Source organism: Hemibagrus wyckioides, linkage group LG28 (assembly GCF_019097595.1).
Source record: "Hemibagrus wyckioides isolate EC202008001 linkage group LG28, SWU_Hwy_1.0, whole genome shotgun sequence".
In the NCBI taxonomy this organism is placed as follows: domain Eukaryota; kingdom Metazoa; phylum Chordata; class Actinopteri; order Siluriformes; family Bagridae; genus Hemibagrus; species Hemibagrus wyckioides.
In genome coordinates, this window is record NC_080737.1 from 6,287,448 (window position 1) to 6,307,012 (window position 19,565).

General features: G+C 37.8%; 1 protein-coding gene across 1 annotated transcript; it reads right to left on the minus strand.

Annotated features, from left to right (window-relative positions):
* Positions 1 to 96: 96 nt before the first annotated feature.
* On the minus strand, positions 97 to 8,439 carry lhx1b (LIM homeobox 1b). The gene is made up of 5 exons (XM_058383688.1): positions 7,839 to 8,439; positions 5,765 to 5,988; positions 4,815 to 5,089; positions 1,914 to 2,082; positions 97 to 1,422 (listed from the first exon to the last, which is right to left on the minus strand). The coding sequence occupies exons 1-5, from the start codon at positions 8,006 to 8,008 to the stop codon at positions 1,079 to 1,081; spliced, it is 1,182 nt and encodes a 393-aa protein (XP_058239671.1). The 5' UTR covers positions 8,009 to 8,439; the 3' UTR covers positions 97 to 1,078.
* Between the last annotated feature and the right edge of the window lie 11,126 nt (positions 8,440 to 19,565).

The following is a 19,565-nucleotide window of genomic DNA, read 5'->3' on the forward strand; positions in this document are numbered from 1 at the left end:
ACGAAACCCTAAATTGTAGACAAATGTTGTCTTAAATGTTTATTTTCTGTGCTTCACATTAAATTAGAAAAGAACACATGCTAATTTGGTGGAGTTATGGCTTTTTGTAGTCATTTTTCTTATGTAGAAATGTTTTGTTTCATTATTATAAAAGTTTCTTTACATCCCAGGGATGTAAAGGGATGTTTCATCCCAGGTGAATAACCCAGTCTGGGCTTACCAGCTACCAGTTGCCAAAACACAGACTGTGCTGGTCAGACTGGTAGACCATCTTCGCCAGGCGGTAAACTGGTTTCCAGATGTGGCATCAGTACTTCAGGAACTCAAGAAAACTCAACTCTGTCTTGTAGAAGTTAGATTTAATTTTCAAATAAAGGGCTCGTGAACGGTTTTTAAAGTTTCCTTTTTCGAAGGCATGAGATTTGGTAGAGAGCTCCTAGGGAAAAAAAGCCACTGCACACATGGGTTTTTGTTTACATGACACCTCAACCGAGATAAAATATACAATACAACATAAGCAGCTGATACAGAATGAAGTGAACATGTCCAAACATGTTTTGCAAACACTCGCCATCTATGTTATGCTAAAAATCAGCCGATTTATTAGCAATAATAAACCATTTATTAGCAATAAACAATTTCAAAGCGGTAGATACCGTGGCTTCTTTGTATTCATGGACGTACGTAAATAAATAAATAAATAAATAATTTCTTGGCAGGACAAATAATAGTGCTACTGACAGAACCGTCGATGATGTTTACAGTTCATATACAGTCAACCAGGGATACTCAGGAGTTCAGTGGTTCAAATCCCCTGACCGACTGGCTTCATTTGTAATAAAAGCGATTTGTATAAAATTGTCTGCCGAACGAATAAATAGAAATGTAAACAAACCGATTAAAGTCATACATTGGCCATAAATAGATAAATACATTAAATAAATAGACAAATAAATAGATAAATACATAACATAATAGATCTATCAAAACTGACGTTAAGATCTGGTCCGTTTGTTTTTTACAGGCTGTCTTAAACCTGAGTCCGTTTGGCCACGTCTCTCGGCCCGAGTGCTCACGGCTACCACACGGTGCCTTCGCTTATCTCTGACGAAGGCTGAGAGAGCTGACTGCTGTATCCGTTAACGGTGAGCGAGCTGATCGAGGTGAACGCGCCGCTCACATCCGCTGAGATGCTGTGCTCTGGGCTTGGGGAGTCGTCCGGATGCTGTGGCACCATCTCGCCAAAACACTGGCTCTCTCCAGTGGGGTGATGTCCAGAATGGTGAAGGTCCATGGTGCCCAGCGGAGTGCCAGCTGGGCCTGAGGAGGGAACGTAGCCCAGATCACCAGGAGTTTGAGCTTGGGAGGATGGAGGAAAGTAGTCATAGTTGCCTCCTGGTCCGTAATATTCTCCTTGATAATCTGGAGAGATGAAAGATCAGGGTTGAGCGTTATTGTAAACCATAGATTCTCAACCGACCTTATTTCACCTCATTGAAACAAGTATTCGAAAACTATTCCTTAAGCGTCAAATTGACGTAAGATAAACTGGCCATTTTTCAACTCTGTTTAAACCTACAACTTTTTAATCATGTATTTATGAAAATGATCTGAAGGCAGCACACAGGAAACAGCTTTTGTAGACATTTATAGATTTTTCATTTCATTCAAAACAAAATGTTTCACGATGCCTGGAAAGAGAAGTAAGTGTTTATCCATTAGTTAAAATTAACGTATCGTAATTGTTCAGAATACATGATGAAGTCAGAGTTCTGACGCTAGTCAGAATTGATGAAGCCAAACAAAACACTTCAAATTCACCAGTTTAAAATGTGTGTTATTTATAGCTATGTTATCAGAATCAGGATGTAAGTTATGTACTCTGTGTTTATGATAGGGATAGGAAAGCTCACCTCCGTAATAAGAGAAGTGGCCATTGGGCATCATGAGCTCGGCGGGTTCCACTCGCTCCCCCAGCGCCCTCATTCTCCTCGCACTGCGGAACAGCACGTGACGTCTCGCCCCCAGTGCGCTCAGCTGCTTCATACGTCTTTCCTTCGAGCGACGGTTCTGGAACCAGACCTGCTCAAAAAAATTTTAAAAAAAAGGGGGGGTTGGTGGTTGCCATGGCAACAATCCAAACTCAGAAGCACTGTACTAAAGAGTAGGTCGAAATAATATACACATTTCCATGATGATTACACGTGTTAGTAGTGCCCTGGAAAGAGTGTACTTATTGTTAACGCTTTTTGATATCAGATATCAGATGTCCTTTAAGACTTTTCCCAGAGGAAGAGGAACAACCTTAAAGTGTTCTTCATTTAACCTTTAGCCACCCATGATATCATATGATTTCACTTCTTCTTAATGATTCGTTGTAGTCTCAGATCGATATATGACCACCTTTGTTCGAAAATAGCAAAATCACCTTTAAATGATTATCATTTCCCAAAACATTTTACCCGCCACCTAGGCTGTCTCTTATTATTGTACAAGGATCAATTTATAGTAAGATCCAATCAATAATAATCAATCTAAATCAATGCACTGGTCCAACTTTTATCTTGACTAGTAACTAGCAGCATGTGAATTGAGACAAAGCCATAAATTAGGGTAAAAAAAGGGCCTTTTTTAAATTTTATTATTTACTTATTTATTCTTTCTTTTGTTCTGTGTATATTTGTAATGTAATCTTATCCACTTTGTCAAGAATTTTATGCATTTTAGTCAAGCACTTCAAGACATAAAAACTCAAACACACTTTTTTTCATTGCAAGATAACAAAACATCATGTAATATATTTTCATCATATATATATATACACATATATTAAATGTATTCGTTTGAAACAGGAGCAGATTTATCTCCTCTGCCTGCCAGTTATATCCAGTTACAAAAAAAAATAATAATAATCAGACCTATAGACCATCATTTTCATTTGAATATATACAAAGATTTGCCTCCTGCTTTGAAGGATTTGATGGATTGCTCTTCTCGTTAGAGCTTCCATCGCTCCATCACTTCGGGTGATGACTGAGCCGAGTTAATTCCATCTCGCCATTAGCACTGATGCTGTCTAAAGCGCACATCTGGATTTTAAAAATAAAGCAACTAGTGACTTCACAACATCACGATCCTGTGAGCACGTCTGTCGTCTGGTTTATTTTTTAATTCCGTTTCCATTGTTTCTGTATCTGTTCAGCATTATTCTACATTTTAATCTTAATTTTTCTTTTTTAAAATTGATAAGATGTAAACTTGGCCTTGAGCTACACAGTATAGCCGAATTCTTGTCAAATGTTACTGTGATACTCAGCTTTTCAATACTATTATGATATAAAGTAAACATATATGCAGATAAGACTTTTAACGAGGCTCTAAATGATACTAGATTCTAGTTTTGAACGAAAAAAATCACAGGTTCAGCAGTTGGTTTTAATATATTGATGGGCAAATCGCAATCAAGTTACACCTTAAAATCAGATGAGAGGATCTAGTTTTGCTGATTAGAGTTGATCAGCAGGTGATTGTTATTAGGATAAATCACATCACATGACGTGTTTATGAACGTATGGAAAGTTATGTTTTATTAAAAAACACACTGAATCATAAGCTATGGCTTTATGGCATTGTTTCATCGATGGCTTCATTTTCCTTATACTTATTGCTCATAGTTTTTCCACAGTTTTGGTTATGTGTCAGATTCAATTTGTTATTCGGTTTTAGTTCGGTCATGGCCAAATAAAAAAAAAAAAACTAATAAAATTAAAAAGTTAAACAATAATACAGGCTCCATAATGGTATTAATCCATCCATTTAAAATTATTTATTTATTTATTTATTTATTTTATTTATTTAATTTTTTTTAATGGTGTGCTGTGTTTGATTTCTTGTTTTTAAAAAGCCATATATGGAACCACAACAAATGATGAAGCAAATGATGGCCAGTTTGTTTGTTCTACTACATCAACAAACAAATAAACAAAGACAAACAAAGAAACAAATCAATGACTATATAAACAAACAAAACAAACAAGAACCAACCGACCAGTGAATGAATAAACAAACAAAACAAACCAACAAACAAACATATATGAATACATTCTAAAAAAAAAAACACAACCAAGTTGATGTCTAGTTTTATCTTCTGTGTCAACATTCATTTTGGGGTAAAAGTTAAAAGTAAAAATAATTGGATTGTGTTGTTGTGTTGGTGGTGGTGGTCTGTTTTATTGGTTTGTTAGAGTTTGGGGGTTTATTCTAAGACAAGAAAGGTTTAAATCAGATTTTGAAACAAGAAGCAAGGCGGCCTTTGCCGATGATCTTTGCACCGTTATCTTTATATCGTTTTATCAGCTTTTTTAAAAATGTTTTATTCTAGTTAAGTGAAAATGGTTCAGTTTTAATCTATTACACATGCTGTTTGGTGTCCAGGTTATTAACAAACATCATTAGAAACAAAAAATATTTTAAAAAATAATAAAAATTAAAAAACACATTAAAACTAAAAGCTAGAAGCAGAGAGCTATTTTAAAACTTTTATCAAGTTTTCTTTTTCCCAATCACATTTTTATCTACAGCTTTTGTTTGTTTTAAGTTGTTTGCAAACTTCAAACCCACCCAAAAATGTTATATAATATATATATATATATATATATATATATAAAGTTAATAACTTATTAATTTTATCGACTGTTTGAATCTTTTAGGTTCTTTTTTGTAAACATTGATGTTGTTGTTGTTGATGTTGATAACCTTTTATCTACCACTTGGTGATGTTTCAGTGATCTTGTCTTGAGAAGGCTCGGTCTTACCTGAATGACCCGCATGTTGAGGCCGGTCTCCTGCGCGAGCTGTTCCCGGATGTGCCTCGTGGGCTTGGGCGTGGCCGCGAAAGCCGCTTTGAGCGTCTCGAGCTGTTTGGCTTTGATGGTGGTGCGCGGGCCGCGTCGCTTCGCTCCTGCGCTCTGCTCATCGTTCTCATTACTGCACGTGTCTTTATCCGAGAGGTGACCCGCCTCCGAGTCTTTCCCATCATCCTGCGGGTCCTGAGAGTCCGGAGACAGGCTCGGCTCACTGCACGTCGTTACTGACAGAATAATAATAATTATTATTATCATTATTACTCCAACTAAAACCACAAGCACACGCTTTACGCGTATAAACAGCCTGTTTACCTGCAACTATTTACAAATCATTCCTCCATTTTTATGTCTGTTTAAACCGAAAATCCATAAAATCACGTGACCTACGTTCACTCGAGCAGGCTATACATGCCAACTAATAAGTGTGATCAAAATGCAATATTATTCTAAAAACATTAGCACTAAGAGGCTAATTACATATATATATATATATATATGTGTATGTATTGCGTGTGGACACGTGCACAGTGCATGTTAGAAATGCTCATATTTAATATCAGACTTATTAGCTGAGTTTTCAACTAAAATCAACGTTTGATCACCAGGAGTATATATATGTATAGGATATACATATATATACTATATATGTATAGGATATATATATGTGTGTATGTATTGCGTGTGGACACGTGCACAGTGCATGTTAGAAATGCTCATATTTAATATCAGACTTATTAGCTGAGTTTTCAACTAAAATCAACGTTTGCCTTACAAAGTTTTCGAAATGATTTCATGAATGGTTAATAATTTAGGATACATTTTCAAAACCACCACGCACTGTGCAGGCTATAGGTTATTATAATAATAAAAATAATGAAATAATAATAATGCACGCGTACTGGAGAGCAGGTTTGCGTCTTTGCCGTTGCTGTTGTTCAGGTAATCCTCTTTGCAAACGAATTTAGACTCGTCCAGGATGTAGAGCTCTTCGCCGGTGGACAGCTGCTTGTTGCATATGATGCACGTGAAGCAGTTGAGGTGAAACACTTTGCTTCTGGCCTTCCGGACGAGGTCAGTAGGAGAGATGACCTGAGAGCAGCCTCCACACTTTGTGCCATACCGTCTGCACAGAAATAACGCACATTGCATTGATGACTCTGAGGTGGATTACAAATAATTAATAGATTTTTTTTTAAAAAAATGATATAATTGAGGCTTACGCTCGAAGAGCTTTATAAACAGGGTTAAGGGTAGAAACGAATCAAGATTCACAGTAACAAATAAATGCCACATAATGCGAATAAAAACAGGGTTTATTTATTATTTTAAAGATTTTAAAAATCCAAAAGATCCATACAAGTCCTAATTGACTACGCATCGACTTCACGCGCATCTTAAGGCACGTGACGATAATTGTGCCAAATTTTACTCTTTGTTTTTCTTTTTTTAAACCTTAATATCTATTTACTGTGAAAATCTGCAATGCGGAACACACGGATTTCACGCGCAGGCTATATAAAGGAGTAAATCATTTCGGATTCGCGGACGGTGTGAAATAATAAGAGGCACATTACTTGACTGAATCATTTCGGATTGTTGTGATGGATTTACTTAAGCGAAAATCCAATGAAACGCACCCGGGAGCGCGTGTCACTTTTACACTTTTACATAAATGCTCTTTTTTCCCCCTCTCTTTTCTTAAAACGGTTAACAAACGCGACGGGTTTTTTTTTTATTCAGCCCCGAGCCGCTTTGTTATTGCTCTAATCCTCTTATCGCGTTTTCTCCTCCGCGCTTTGGCGCACCGTGTAAACAAAGCGCACAGCCTCGGAACACACACATGAGTGTGTTTAAGAAAATATCAGCTTCATGCACGCTGGTGATGGAATGGAAAAAAATAGATATATTTGCATTGAGTTTTTGGAGGGGTTGGAGGGTTCCCCCCACCTCAATTTAGCCCAAGAGAGTAAAAACAAGGCGTTAAAATAAATATATTAAATGTAAAAAAAAAAAAAAATGAAATTCCTAAAAAAATAACATGAAATGCAAATTCCTTGCATTAAAATGTGGAAGTGTGTTTACTCTTTGCTGTTCTAGTCTGAAATGGAAGGAAAATAAAGGAGGAATATAGTGATGGGATAATGATGACAATTTATCTTTAAATTGATCTGAATTCCATAAAAAAATAAAACGGTTTTTTTTTTGCACTAACCAAAAAAAGAAGCTAAATATGATTTTTGCTGTTGCTTCAAACATACAAAAAAAATCCTTTATGGTGAGTATTTATTATTATTATTATTATTATTATTATTATTATTATTATTATTATTATGTTGAAATGTTCTGTTATGTAATAAATGATAAAATTATTTATTATTAATTAGCAAAATGGTTAAAGAGCCATCAGTTTATTAAAGGGTTCTGAGGGAAGCCAAATAAAATACTTGCTCTAAATAACCTTCCCTTCAAATCTTAGCAATCACATTATATATTTATAATTTTATATAAACAAAACATTCCCTCTGTTTTACCAAGGAACCTTTGAGTCTAAATGAAAATGTAATTGATTATTCTTCTCTTTTATTATTATTATTATTATTATTATTATTATTACTGAAAAATACAAAATATAAATGAACATTTTCTAGATGGAAAATGGAATCTTTCAGTAACATTTTCCTGTTAATTCCTTAATTATTATGAACTAAATATTTAGTTCAGGAACATTTTTGGTTACAAATGATTCGTTTGGGGTTTTTTTGTCACCAGTTAAAAAAATCATGAAAAGGAATGTCTAGTAGAATGTTCTGGATATAAATAAACACTTTCTGAAATAAATCAAATGCCGTCACAGTGATTATTTTATAACTATTACAGCCTGATGATCACAACACACACATATTTGCTCATAGATGAAGAAGGTCCATGTGTCTTATCTCCGTGATTTGCCTCCTCCTCTGCCTCGGTGCTTACCTAAAAAAGTCTGTTTTGCAGTAAAGCCTGCCCTCTCTGGAGAAGCATTTCTCCGTTAAGTTGCACTTGCAGTCGCAGCACTGGACGCATTTGGCGTGCCACGCGCGGTCCAGCACGTTCAGCAGGAACCTGTCCAGGATGGGCCGCTCGCACCCGGCGCACTGGAGCATGTTTACACTCACGCAGAACACGCAGAGAGCTGATGTACTACAAGAAGCAGAAGATTCTTCAGTCCAAGTCGATGAGAAGTCCTTGAAAAGAGTTATTCATCAAATCCGACTTAACATCCCAAATGCGTTTTCTTGTATAAATCGCAGCCAAATCATCCCGGGGATAAAATGAGACTGTCAGAATAGTCTACAAAAGCCTTGCATGTAGGATTAAATTGTAAGCATGTATATCATTTATAATTGCTATTCGTCCATTTTGTCTCCAATAATGCCTGTATCCTGCTGACACCAAATAAAAAAAAATGACCAAAAAATGGGAAGGTGCAAGCAATTTTCCTGAACTGTCAAAGTGCGAACGCTGACATCCAGCCAGTCCAAATCTACAGCATTACAACCCGCTGCTTCGTCCCGTGGACACTACTTTGCACGCGCTCCTCCGTGCCCGTCAGTTTTCTACACTGGCACGCGCCTGCCAAGCCGGGTGAGTCGCTACAGTCCCGCCCACCGCCGCCAAGTGACGTCACAACGGACCATGACCAATCAGATTCGAGCCGTCTAGGTGACAAGGGCGCCACCTTGGACCGGAACCAATCAGATTTGGAGTCACGCTAGACCGGTGGCCGTCGTCTAGCTGACAAGTTTGGACCGGAACCAAAGAGTTCGGAGAAGTGTAGAGAGGGCTGGAGTGAAAAAAAAAAACCCCTCCCTATACACGGGCACTACATATATGAATATAGATACAAAAAATAGACTTCCAAACTTCAACTTCCAACTTTCCCTACGTATCCATATTATGATCATTTTTTCCAGGAAATTTAAAGGGGTTATTAGCATTCTATAAAGCAGTCACTTGGGATATTTTTCTTTCCTTGGGTTCCTGAGTCAATAGAATCGTAATTAAACTTATCAACACTAACCCCGCCCCCTTTTTAATACGAGCTAGCCCAAATTTTGACGGATAATTACGAGCGCATTAATATGAAGTTAACGTTTAAAACGCAGCCGGAACTACTGTCAGAGCTGCTGTAACAAAACATTAACCAACACCTTCTGGCCAATCAGAATCGAGAATTCAACAGCATCGTTGTTATAAATAGTCTATATTTATAGGTATACAGGTGGACAAAAGAAGCGCTCGGTGGACATATAATAAACATACAATAAATCCATTTACAAATTATTTTTTACCATAAGATGTGAAGATATGTCTACAGTAAACTGGATGTAAAAAAATAGTAATTAAATCAGGCGCGCTCTTTTCACACGACATGTCGTTACATACGAGTTGGCTTTTTCTTTTTTTTAACGAATTTGCAGTCGTGCTGCTTTAACCCAGCTGCAGGTTCAATGATATGCGAAATTACAGTGGGAAAAGCAAAGCGCGACAGTTTCCAGCTTGGTTGCACTGAGCGTCTCTGCGCGATTATACCGCAGGGAATCAGTAATGATCAGAGCATGGAGTCCGGTTTAGACGTTATCTCGCGCTGGGGGCAAAACGTGCGCGCGCCGGGAAGCGCCAGATAACGGAGCGAACAGAAGGCACGCAGCTGGCACCGGGTCCTGGTCACCGCAGATATCCCGGGATATCACCGAGTGACGGATCTTAACGGGATTAGAGCTGCGGTTTTGGTTTTGGAAGTTTATGCTCTCTCTCTCTCTCTCTCTCTCTCTCTCTCTCTCACACTCTCTGTCTCTCTCTCTCTCTCACACACACAGAGTATATATATATATACTTGAGCAAGGCCCTTAACCATCAAATGCTCAGTTATATAACGAGATATATGTAAGTCCCCCTGGATAAGGGCATCTGCCAAATGCCATAAATGTAAAGATAGATAGATAGATAGATAGATAGATAGATAGATAGATAGTAGATAGATAGATAGATAGATAGATAGATAGATAGATAGATAGATAGATAGATAGATAGTAGATAGATAGATAGATAGATAGATAGATAGATAGATAGATAGATAGATAGATAGATAGATAGATTTTATTTTATTGTCATTTTTAATACAAATTTTGTGTAAAAGTTACATGGGTCATTTAAGAGTCACATTAGAATACAATGGCTATATATATATATATATATAAACACCTGAGTAATGTATAAAAAACATCATTTGTACATCACAAAGCATTTTCAAAAATCACATTTGAGAAAATACAATGAAAAATAATGAGTGTAAAAACAATCACACTTGAGATTGATCAAATCATGCAAATAAATTGACATTTGAAAAAACAATCATAAGTAAAGTCACATGGATCATTTTAGGATCATTTCAGTAGGATGCAGATCTCATGTGTCTGATTTTGGAGTCCAGTGGATTTTGGTGTCCACTGCTCGCTCCTGTGGAGTGATATACATATCCAGTCAGTGTGATCTGAGATGATGTGTGTGAATCAGGAAATCTATATCATTTAAAGCAAGTGAACACAGAGCATTATTTAAAGCCATAAATCCTGAAGTATGAATGTCCAGGATATGTGATTTGAGACGCAGCCGTAGCCATAATGAAGTTCCACCATCCATCTTGTATTGAGGCTCTGCACTGCCCCGCTTATGTACATTAGCCATACATTTCATCCGCTTCTTACACTCCGAACATAAAACCGTGCTAGACATTGGCGATCTATCCATCCATCACTCAGCAGAAAGGAATAAAGCATCGCTCTCTGTGTGATCTATGGGCTATAAAACGAACTCCGTCCTTCGCCCTGTTATGGCCCATACAAACCAGAGATTGGCAAAATAATAATTCAGACCGATGACCCCATTCCTAGATTTTTTTTTTCCTATCAGAATCCTGTGGTTAGGATTTCCCGTGCACATAAACAGTATATATTGGAGTAAATTTCAGATAAACACTTTCGTCAGTGCATATTGATGGTGGGGTTTGTGTAATGTAGAAGAAATTCCCTTAAGGAAAAGTCAAACAAGCTTCACTTGTACATAATAATGTGCTTTCACACAATTTGTTTATTTTCACATGTGATTTGACAAGATTAATTTTTTTACATGCAATTTTAAACATTTTTAAAAAGTTTTACACATGTGGTTTTTATTCCTGTGGTTTTAAAATTGATTCTTTCTTAAAAATGGACTTTTTCCATACCTTTTTTCCCCACATTTTTATTTTAACTTTTAATTCATTTTTTTATTTTTATTTTTATTTTTTTTTATTTACAAATATTTTTTTCCCATGTGACTTGACAAATGATTCCTTTTTATATGCAAATTTGCCCATGATTCTTTTTTCATTTGTGATTTTTATACAATTTGTCTATTTTCATGTGATTTTAAACACAATTTGTCTATTTTCATGTGATTTTAAACACAATTTGTCTATCTTCACGTGATTTTACACACTTTTTCCCCTCCACATTTGATTTTTACACCATTTATATAAATCAGGTTTCAATCAAAACTATACCAATTTTAACCATTCCTCTAATCAAGAGCAAGTGTCCTCAATTTTGCTTTTAACACTGAAAACAGTTTATTTTGTACGTGTATATGTACACAGTGTTAATCTGAACCTGTAGCAGTCGATTTCAGATCAGCAAGCGTAAACTTTGCATTGCAACATCCAAATACACATCACAAACAGACTGTGAAACAAACGGAGGTGAAGGTCTAAATAAAATAGTCTACAGACATTTTGAAGCTCAAAGCACTGTGTTGTGACTCCGCTGCTCTTATTCAATGCACAGTAATCAAACACGAGCTCCCACTGTTTGTTTTTTGGATCCCACTTCATCCCATTAGCATGTGTTAATTGCTGCTAATTGGTCTTAACAAGATGAGATGGGAACCCAGCGGGGCCAGGCTCATTTGCGGAAAACACAATTGATTAACATTTGATAAATAAACCCACGCAGCTCAGGGTCGGCGCGTATGGGTTTGTAATTTAGTTCAGGAAGTGTCTATTACGGTCCAGTGTGCACTTGGAGCCTGAGTTTTAAAGGTTAAAGGCTAATATGTTTCGGATAAAATAACTACATGTGCCAAATAAGGAATAAAAGATAACAGGGTGTGCAGGATTAGGAAAATAATCACTGATGATGGAGTGGAATGATATGGACTGATGGGTTTATTCGCTTTATAGCACAGTAATTAATTTTTCAACAATTACATTACGTTTAATGAAGCAAGTTGCTTGTTATTGGAGCTATAAACAGTCTTCCCTATGTTTAGCGTTTCTCTTTCGAAGTGCTAAGAAAAAAAAGTTATTTAACTTCTAGCTCTCATGGCAGAGAAGTTACTCACTGTTACAAAGTGCTGAAACTGGAGAGTCCTTCCATAATGTTAAATAAACCTTTCCATAGGAAACCTTCACTATACTGAAGATTATACATATTTCTTTGTTAAATAACAACATGTTTGTTTTTACTTGTCCTATAAACCTTTACAGCTGTTGTAGAAAATCTTCTCGCCAGTCAGAATCAAGTGTACCCTTTCGTGTAAGATTTATGAGATTTTAATGTTGGTTAAGGGCTTTAGAAAAAAGACATGTACAAGCAGAACACAACAAAAGAGAACTACGCTAGTGACAAGTCTGTTTTTCTTCCAAAGGCACCTTCATGCATCAACCAAGCTGTCAGTATCTTTTCTCACCACATTCTCTTCATGTGGCTAACATTTATCAGCTGAGGGTCCATCCAGAGAAAACTCTTTCCTTTTCTATATGATATCATTTTCAAAGTGGGAACCGTATCCGCCCCAGGCCTAGCCCTGAAAAGAGGGGGGGGGGGTATTAGGTTTGTTTCCAACTTACTACATCCAAGGAGAGTAATAATGATATGTAAAGTTGTATGATAGCTTAAAATTGGCCTCAACTGTTGGTTGACTATGGATTTATCTATTTTGAAACTCTCTAAAAAGTGATCGATCGGCATTAGCTATCAAGTTTGCAACATTAGGAAACCGTGGGTTTTCAATCAGAACTAAGTACAGTCCAACATCTTGTTTTCTAATTGGCTCATTTGGTAGTAGCTCAAGTGGTTATAGCTCTGGGTTGTTGATCAGAAGATCAGGGTTCCAGCTGCCACCGTTGGGCCCTTGAGCACGGTCTCCAACCCCTTTGCTCCAGGGGTGCTGTATCATGGCTGACCCTGCACTCTGACCCCAACCCTCCAAGGATGGGTTATATGCGAAGAAAGAATTCCACTGTGCAGTAATGTATATGTGACAAATAAAAGCTAAACACTTTTAGAGTTGTGGTATGATAGCTAATCTGCTTTTTTTATCACCCCAAGTCTTCCTGGGATAGGCTGACCAGGAGTTATTCAAGATTAAAGAATCCAGTTTGCCCAGTTTTCAGTACACTCTTTGAAACATGGTTCCTCAGGAATTCCTTGGGAAGGTAACAGTTCTTGCTTTCAAAATGGGTTCTACATGTAACACCAAGGTCCACCACTTCTACCAATTTACAGCCACTAGCAAGATCAACAAAACAGGGTGACTCCAGGTCACCTGAAACCAGCTACTAACTAACTACTCACTTCTGCATACTTGAACTCAGAGACGTCTGATTGTTTAGTGTCTTTGTGATTGACCAGAGAGAGAGAGAGAGAGAGAGAGAGAGCTATCTAGGACTTGCAGTGGTAGCTGAAGTGGTTAAGGCTCTGGGTTGTTGATTGAAAGAATGGGGTTCAAGCACCAGTGCTGCCACTGTTGGGCCCCTAAGGGGTGCTAAACTGGAAGATTAGTGGTTAAGGTGTTGGACTAATCAGAAGGGTGTAAGTTTGTATCCCAGGTCCATCAAGCTGCCACTGCTGGGCCCCTGAGCAAAGCCCATAACCCTCAATTGCTGAGTTGTATAAGATGAGATAAATTGTAAGTCGTCAAAATATTTGTCTGCCAAATGCCAGAAATTTATCATGGCTGACCCTGAGATCTGACTCCAACTTCCAAAGTTGGAATATCCAAAGAAAGGATTTCACTCTGCTATAATGGATATGTGACAATAATAAAGGCTTCTTCTTTTAAATGCTTGTGGGATTTGAGGTCAAGATTCAAGCATGATCTTTGGAAGATAGGATGAACCCTTCTGAGTTGCACCACTCTGTTGAAGGATTCAACACTGATCACTGAACAAAAGTGTTCCCCAAGCAGGACAACTCTTGGGAATTGACCCATTGATTCATTGATTATGAATTCTTTAGTCCTTGTGCCTTCCCGGGTCATTTCAGTTCGTTGAGATGAACCATTCTCCATTAATTCTCTCTATTGCACCAAAATCCTGGATAAATCCTGGGTTTCGTCATCACTACCTTCTTCTTCTTTTCATCACCAGGTTGATAGGGATCTTGTTATTAACATAAGGTGAAACCTCAGAAATTCTAGACATATGCCTGTAACCATTTTGAGGCAGAAACTCTGAAGTAAGTATTTAACACAGCATTTTGTCAGATATCATTTGTTCCTGTTTTTTTTCCCACCATTCTCACGAAAGCCCATGCCAGAAGCAACCCATGAGAAGAGCAGAAGCTTAACTATAATCCGTATTGACATGCTCTCTCTCAGACCTGCCAATAGCCCAAGGATTTATCTCACTCGATGATGTAAAGCTGCTATGCTCCAGTCTGCGGTGGTATTGTCTTGTTGTTCAAATCATTCATACACCATTAAAAAAAAAAACAACAGTAAAGCTTGACAGAGAAAAAATACTGACACGTGAAAGCACAGTTTATGCAGCCAAGCTAACTCAGAGGCTAGTAAATAAAGAAAGAACCAAAATACGAGAGAGCCGTGTAAACGAAAAGAATAAACACACTTTTTTCTAGTCCTTGTTTGGTGAAAATGGTGAGAGCAGTAAAGAGAGAGAGAGAGAGAGAGAGAGAGAGATGGAGTGTGATGGAGGAGAGAGAAAGAGAGAAGGAAAGATCCCTCGAGACCCAACGCCTAGAGCATGTTGATGATGGAGATTGATGCATGCGCCTTCGCAGACGGCCCAGACGCTGGGCGAAATTAAAAGGCTATTTTGCCGGGTTGTAAAAGGACAGAATGTCGCAGAGGGAGATCCCCCTGTCCCCTTCCCCCATGTACCTCTTTAGTGTCATCATACCCTCAGGGACAAGAGCCGTTACACGCCTTTCACTCTCTTTCCCACTCTCTCTCTCTCTCTCTCTCTCTCTCTCTCTCTCACTGTCTGAATGATCAGTTGCACATGTCCAAATATACAGGCGAACACTGAAAAAGCAAGAAAAATTTGTAGCACTAAACATTATCTGTCTGCCACATCCAAGAGACAAAAGTCCTTCACTCATCCACTCAGGGGCAAATACCCAGATTCATGTGATCGTCTCTATAGCAACAACTTACACAGAAGAAAGTAAACAAAATGTGTGTAATTGTTTATACAATATTTATGGAAGGAGTCTCCAGTGCCAGTATTTTAAGTGAGTTAAAGCTGTCATTTTTCGGCTTAGTGTTCTATGTTCATTTCTAGACAAAAAAAAATGGAAACTGGAGAAATTGTTTTTCTCCAGGATTTTACAGATTTTTTCTTGTGAATTTTGCAGCCAACAATGTTTTTGCTTTCCAAATTTCTGTCGCAATTGAGTTCATTTCTGTGATCGTAAAATTACGACATTACTGTTTCCACATTCAATTTAATTGTGTTTTTTAATGGAAAAAATCTTACATCTTAAAATAGGCATATTGATGGGGTGTAAATAAAAGTAAAATAAAAATCAAGACAGCAGCAGTTTCACACTGGGCCAAGTCACACCACCCTGTTCATGATTACTGTTCTATAACACAATCAAGGTTCACTTCTTCTATTAACTGAATTATTTTTTCTTATAGAATAAATATTTTAAATCAGCAAAATGATCTACTAATAGAATGAGGTGATTTTTACCTTGGAATTTGTAAACAGACACATTAGAAACTTCAAGATTCTGATGCTTGCGGCCAGAAAAACAAAACACTTTTAGTCTTTATAACAACATCTTATGAAATCCGACAAAATCCAATCACATACTTCGTGCCTGCTTGAATTTGTAAAAATGTTTCCTGTCCAAAAGTAAATTTTATTTCATAGAAATCATCAAAGTTATTCACATGCATCTTGCTTGGTTGCATTTACACAAAAGTTTCATGACTCCTTGTCCAAATGTGAACTCACCCCATAAACCGAGTAAAAACCCGAGACGCACTCGTGTCCCGCTGCGGTCTCCTAAAGCTGAAGTTCGGCGTGTTCTTTAGTTGTTTAGTGTTTTTCAGGTGCCATAAAATGAGAAACAAAACTCAATCTTCTAGGATTTGAGAAAAACAGACAATGTGACGTCGATTAAAACTGACTGTCCAGATTCAAAGTGACCCATAAACAGACGTTTACTATTAATGTGGTTTCGTCCTGCTATTTTATTTCATATGCAAAGACAGCAGTGTTTTTTTCTACATCTTGGAAGAAATTGTGTTAAACCATTCTGGTATCTGAATCTCTTTTAAGCATCTTTGTGGGAACAGACACTGAGAGAGAGAGAGAGAGAGAGAGAGAGAGAATGTGCTATTTTAACATTCTTAACAAAAAGCCAGCCCCACATACGACACACAGCTCCACACACAGTGACACATCACTGTTCCAAGATCCATTTTTTTCCCTCCCCGTCTGTTTCATTTCCCGACTCCCCACAGACAGAGCCGTGGCAGACGTGGTGTCCTCCGGCTGTGACCAGCTAGTCTCTAACTACACTCCACTCACTCACTTATTGGGACATAATTTGCAGATCATTTATCCTCAATCTGAATTTAATTGACCGGGAGAGCCGAGTGCGGACCCGAGGCCCTGGAGCCTGAGTCGTGCCTTGAGCAGTTGGCAGAGAGCAGGAGCGAAGTGGCAGACTGCAAGGAGGAGGGGATGCGTCAAGGCAACACACACACAATTGCACACGGACAAGGAGGTCAGACCTTTGTCAAGAGGGGAGTGGCGGCCAGCTGAGTTGCTTTGTGTGGGGCTAACAGTCGTTGCAAGTGCTTCTGGATGGGTATTTCTGTCTGTGTGTGTGTGTCTGTGTCTGTGTCTGTGTGGACACGGTTGACCAAACCAGAAGGCAATGATGGCGGTCCAAAGACACATGTCTGACACCAAACCATTCTTTATTCTTTACATTGTGCACTATTCTGACCATTCTGCTTCAAACATATATGTATATGTATATGTGTATATATATATATATATATATATATATATATATATATATATATATATATATATATATATTTGGAAAAATTTTCCAAAAATGATCTGAGGTCTTGAAGATCTTTTTCAGAAGAGAATACTGAAATTTTCTATACTGTTTATGGGGTTTCAGGGGACTTTCAGTCCCAGGGGACTCAGGGCACAAGGCAGGGGACATCCTGGATAGGGGTACCAACTTATCGCAGGGCACAATCACACAAACATTCTACCCAGTCACACACTCCGGACAATTTGGAGATCAGCACATGTCTTTGGACGGAAGGAGGAAACTGCAGAACCTGAAGGGAAACCCCCAAAGGATGTCCGCTTAGTCCTTTAAGTGGTTCAACAGGGCAACACTGTTTTGTAGGGCAAACTGAGGAATCCCTAAAGGCTCCTTTATTTCTAAGCCCCCTGTGTTCAAAAGGAAAGTTTGTCACACAACACACTTCACATTGCACAGACTTTCCTCTCTTTGACTATAACAAGGTTTCTGAGGACCTGGAATACTAAGTAGCTCTTCAGTTTTGTAGCAACTGCTTAAAGTTTCTACGACTTTCCTCTGCTTTTTGAGAAATTCTACAGTTTCACGTACCCCAAAAAATTGTATTGTACCCCAGTACTGTTGAAGCTTTGATTCTGATTGGTCTGAAGATTCATTTATTCATTTTCTGTAGAAGCAGCTTTAACTGTTATACAGTCAGATCTACAAGGCAACATATGAAGGCGTGTAATTGTTCATATGGTGAAATTTTATGCATAATATATTTTTTTAAAAGAAAACTCCAGTGACAGTGTTTTCGGAACAGCAAAAACAATTTTTTTAAAACATTTTTACACCATTCAAAAATGTATGGGTAGCAAGGGACAAGGGTATAGGTAACATGACAAGGGTTTAATTTAATTATTTAATTGAATTGAATTGAATTCAAATGTAAATGCAAATTTTTAAAATTTTAGTTTTAATTTTAATTGTGATTTATTTATTTATTTAACGTCAAGACAGAATCTAGTGGACAAAACCAGTCTGGTGAAGGAACTGTTGGTTTGTTTTTTACTTATTTTGCGGAAATTTTCACTTTTAAATAAATTTACATTCATTGAATTTTTTTTTTTTTTTTTTTTTACTGTAACAGCCTGGTCCCACGTGTTTTATTCCTTACTCAGGAGCTTATCTGAGGAAAACTCAGTCCGTTTTCTCACAGCTGGTTTGTCACATAATGTAAAATTCAAACATCCTACACTGTTTCTTCTACCATGAACATGTTTTATTAAAAGCATTGATTTGGTTGAATTTTTATGGGTGTAAATGTTGCAGCCGGCGTAAATTCTTAGACTTCTTGGTTGAATTAAATGCTTCTGGGTAATATTCTATGCTTTTAATACACATAACAACAAAAACAAAAAAAACACACATAAAAATCAGATTTGTAGTACAGTGTTTAAATGATGAAATCAGATAATGATAATTCATTGTTACTGTACATGTAAAAGTCCTTGTTAACACTTTTTGGCATCTTTATTAAAAAATGAGGCACTCATAGAAGCAGAACAGAGCAGAACATCATAGCATTGTGTCAATACCTCTGATTTTCCTCCTTCTGCGAAAAAAAGGGCAGCAGAAAGGATAATCGCCACCATTTTCTGACAGGTTGTGACCCCAGAGCAGAGATATCCCCTGCTCTCTCTCTCTCTCTGTCTGCTTATCCGCCTGAGGTTCCAGAGAGAGCTGTGGGATCAATCAGGTCTCCAGTCATCTTCTGCTAAAATGGTCTGCAGCGCATTCAGCAAGAGAACAAGTGTACTTTAGCGCATCACACCGTACACAGCCTTAGTAAAAGAAAACAAATATATGATGATGATAAGTCGCTTTTGTTGTGGAGACTGTATTTATATTGTAAAAACACTTCAAAACCAAACAATACTGTATTTATAAGGTTTATATTAGATTCATGCACTTGTTCAATGTTTTTAAATCGTTTGACTTGTAAGAACATACACAGGGACTGGTTATTTATTAAACAGAAAAAAAGGACCGTAAAAGTTATATAAACTCCCCGCCCCCCTCCTCCCTGTCCTCCTCCTTCCATTAGTCAGCTGGGGGTGTATCAGCTGGGCACTGCCCCCTCACACACCCACCATTCACGAACATGTGCCAGTCACTCGGCCCCTCGGCCCCGGAGCGGCGTCCAGATGGAGCCTTCACACACCCTCACGCCCGATTAACCCCCAATACCAGCGGCAGTTGATACAGTGGCTCCCAGAGTCCCACCCAGTGATCAGGGGTGTGAAAAAAAAGTGATTAAAAGCTCTTTCCTTTCTTTTTGATTGCTCATTATTGGTCTTCGGACTCTTTCATA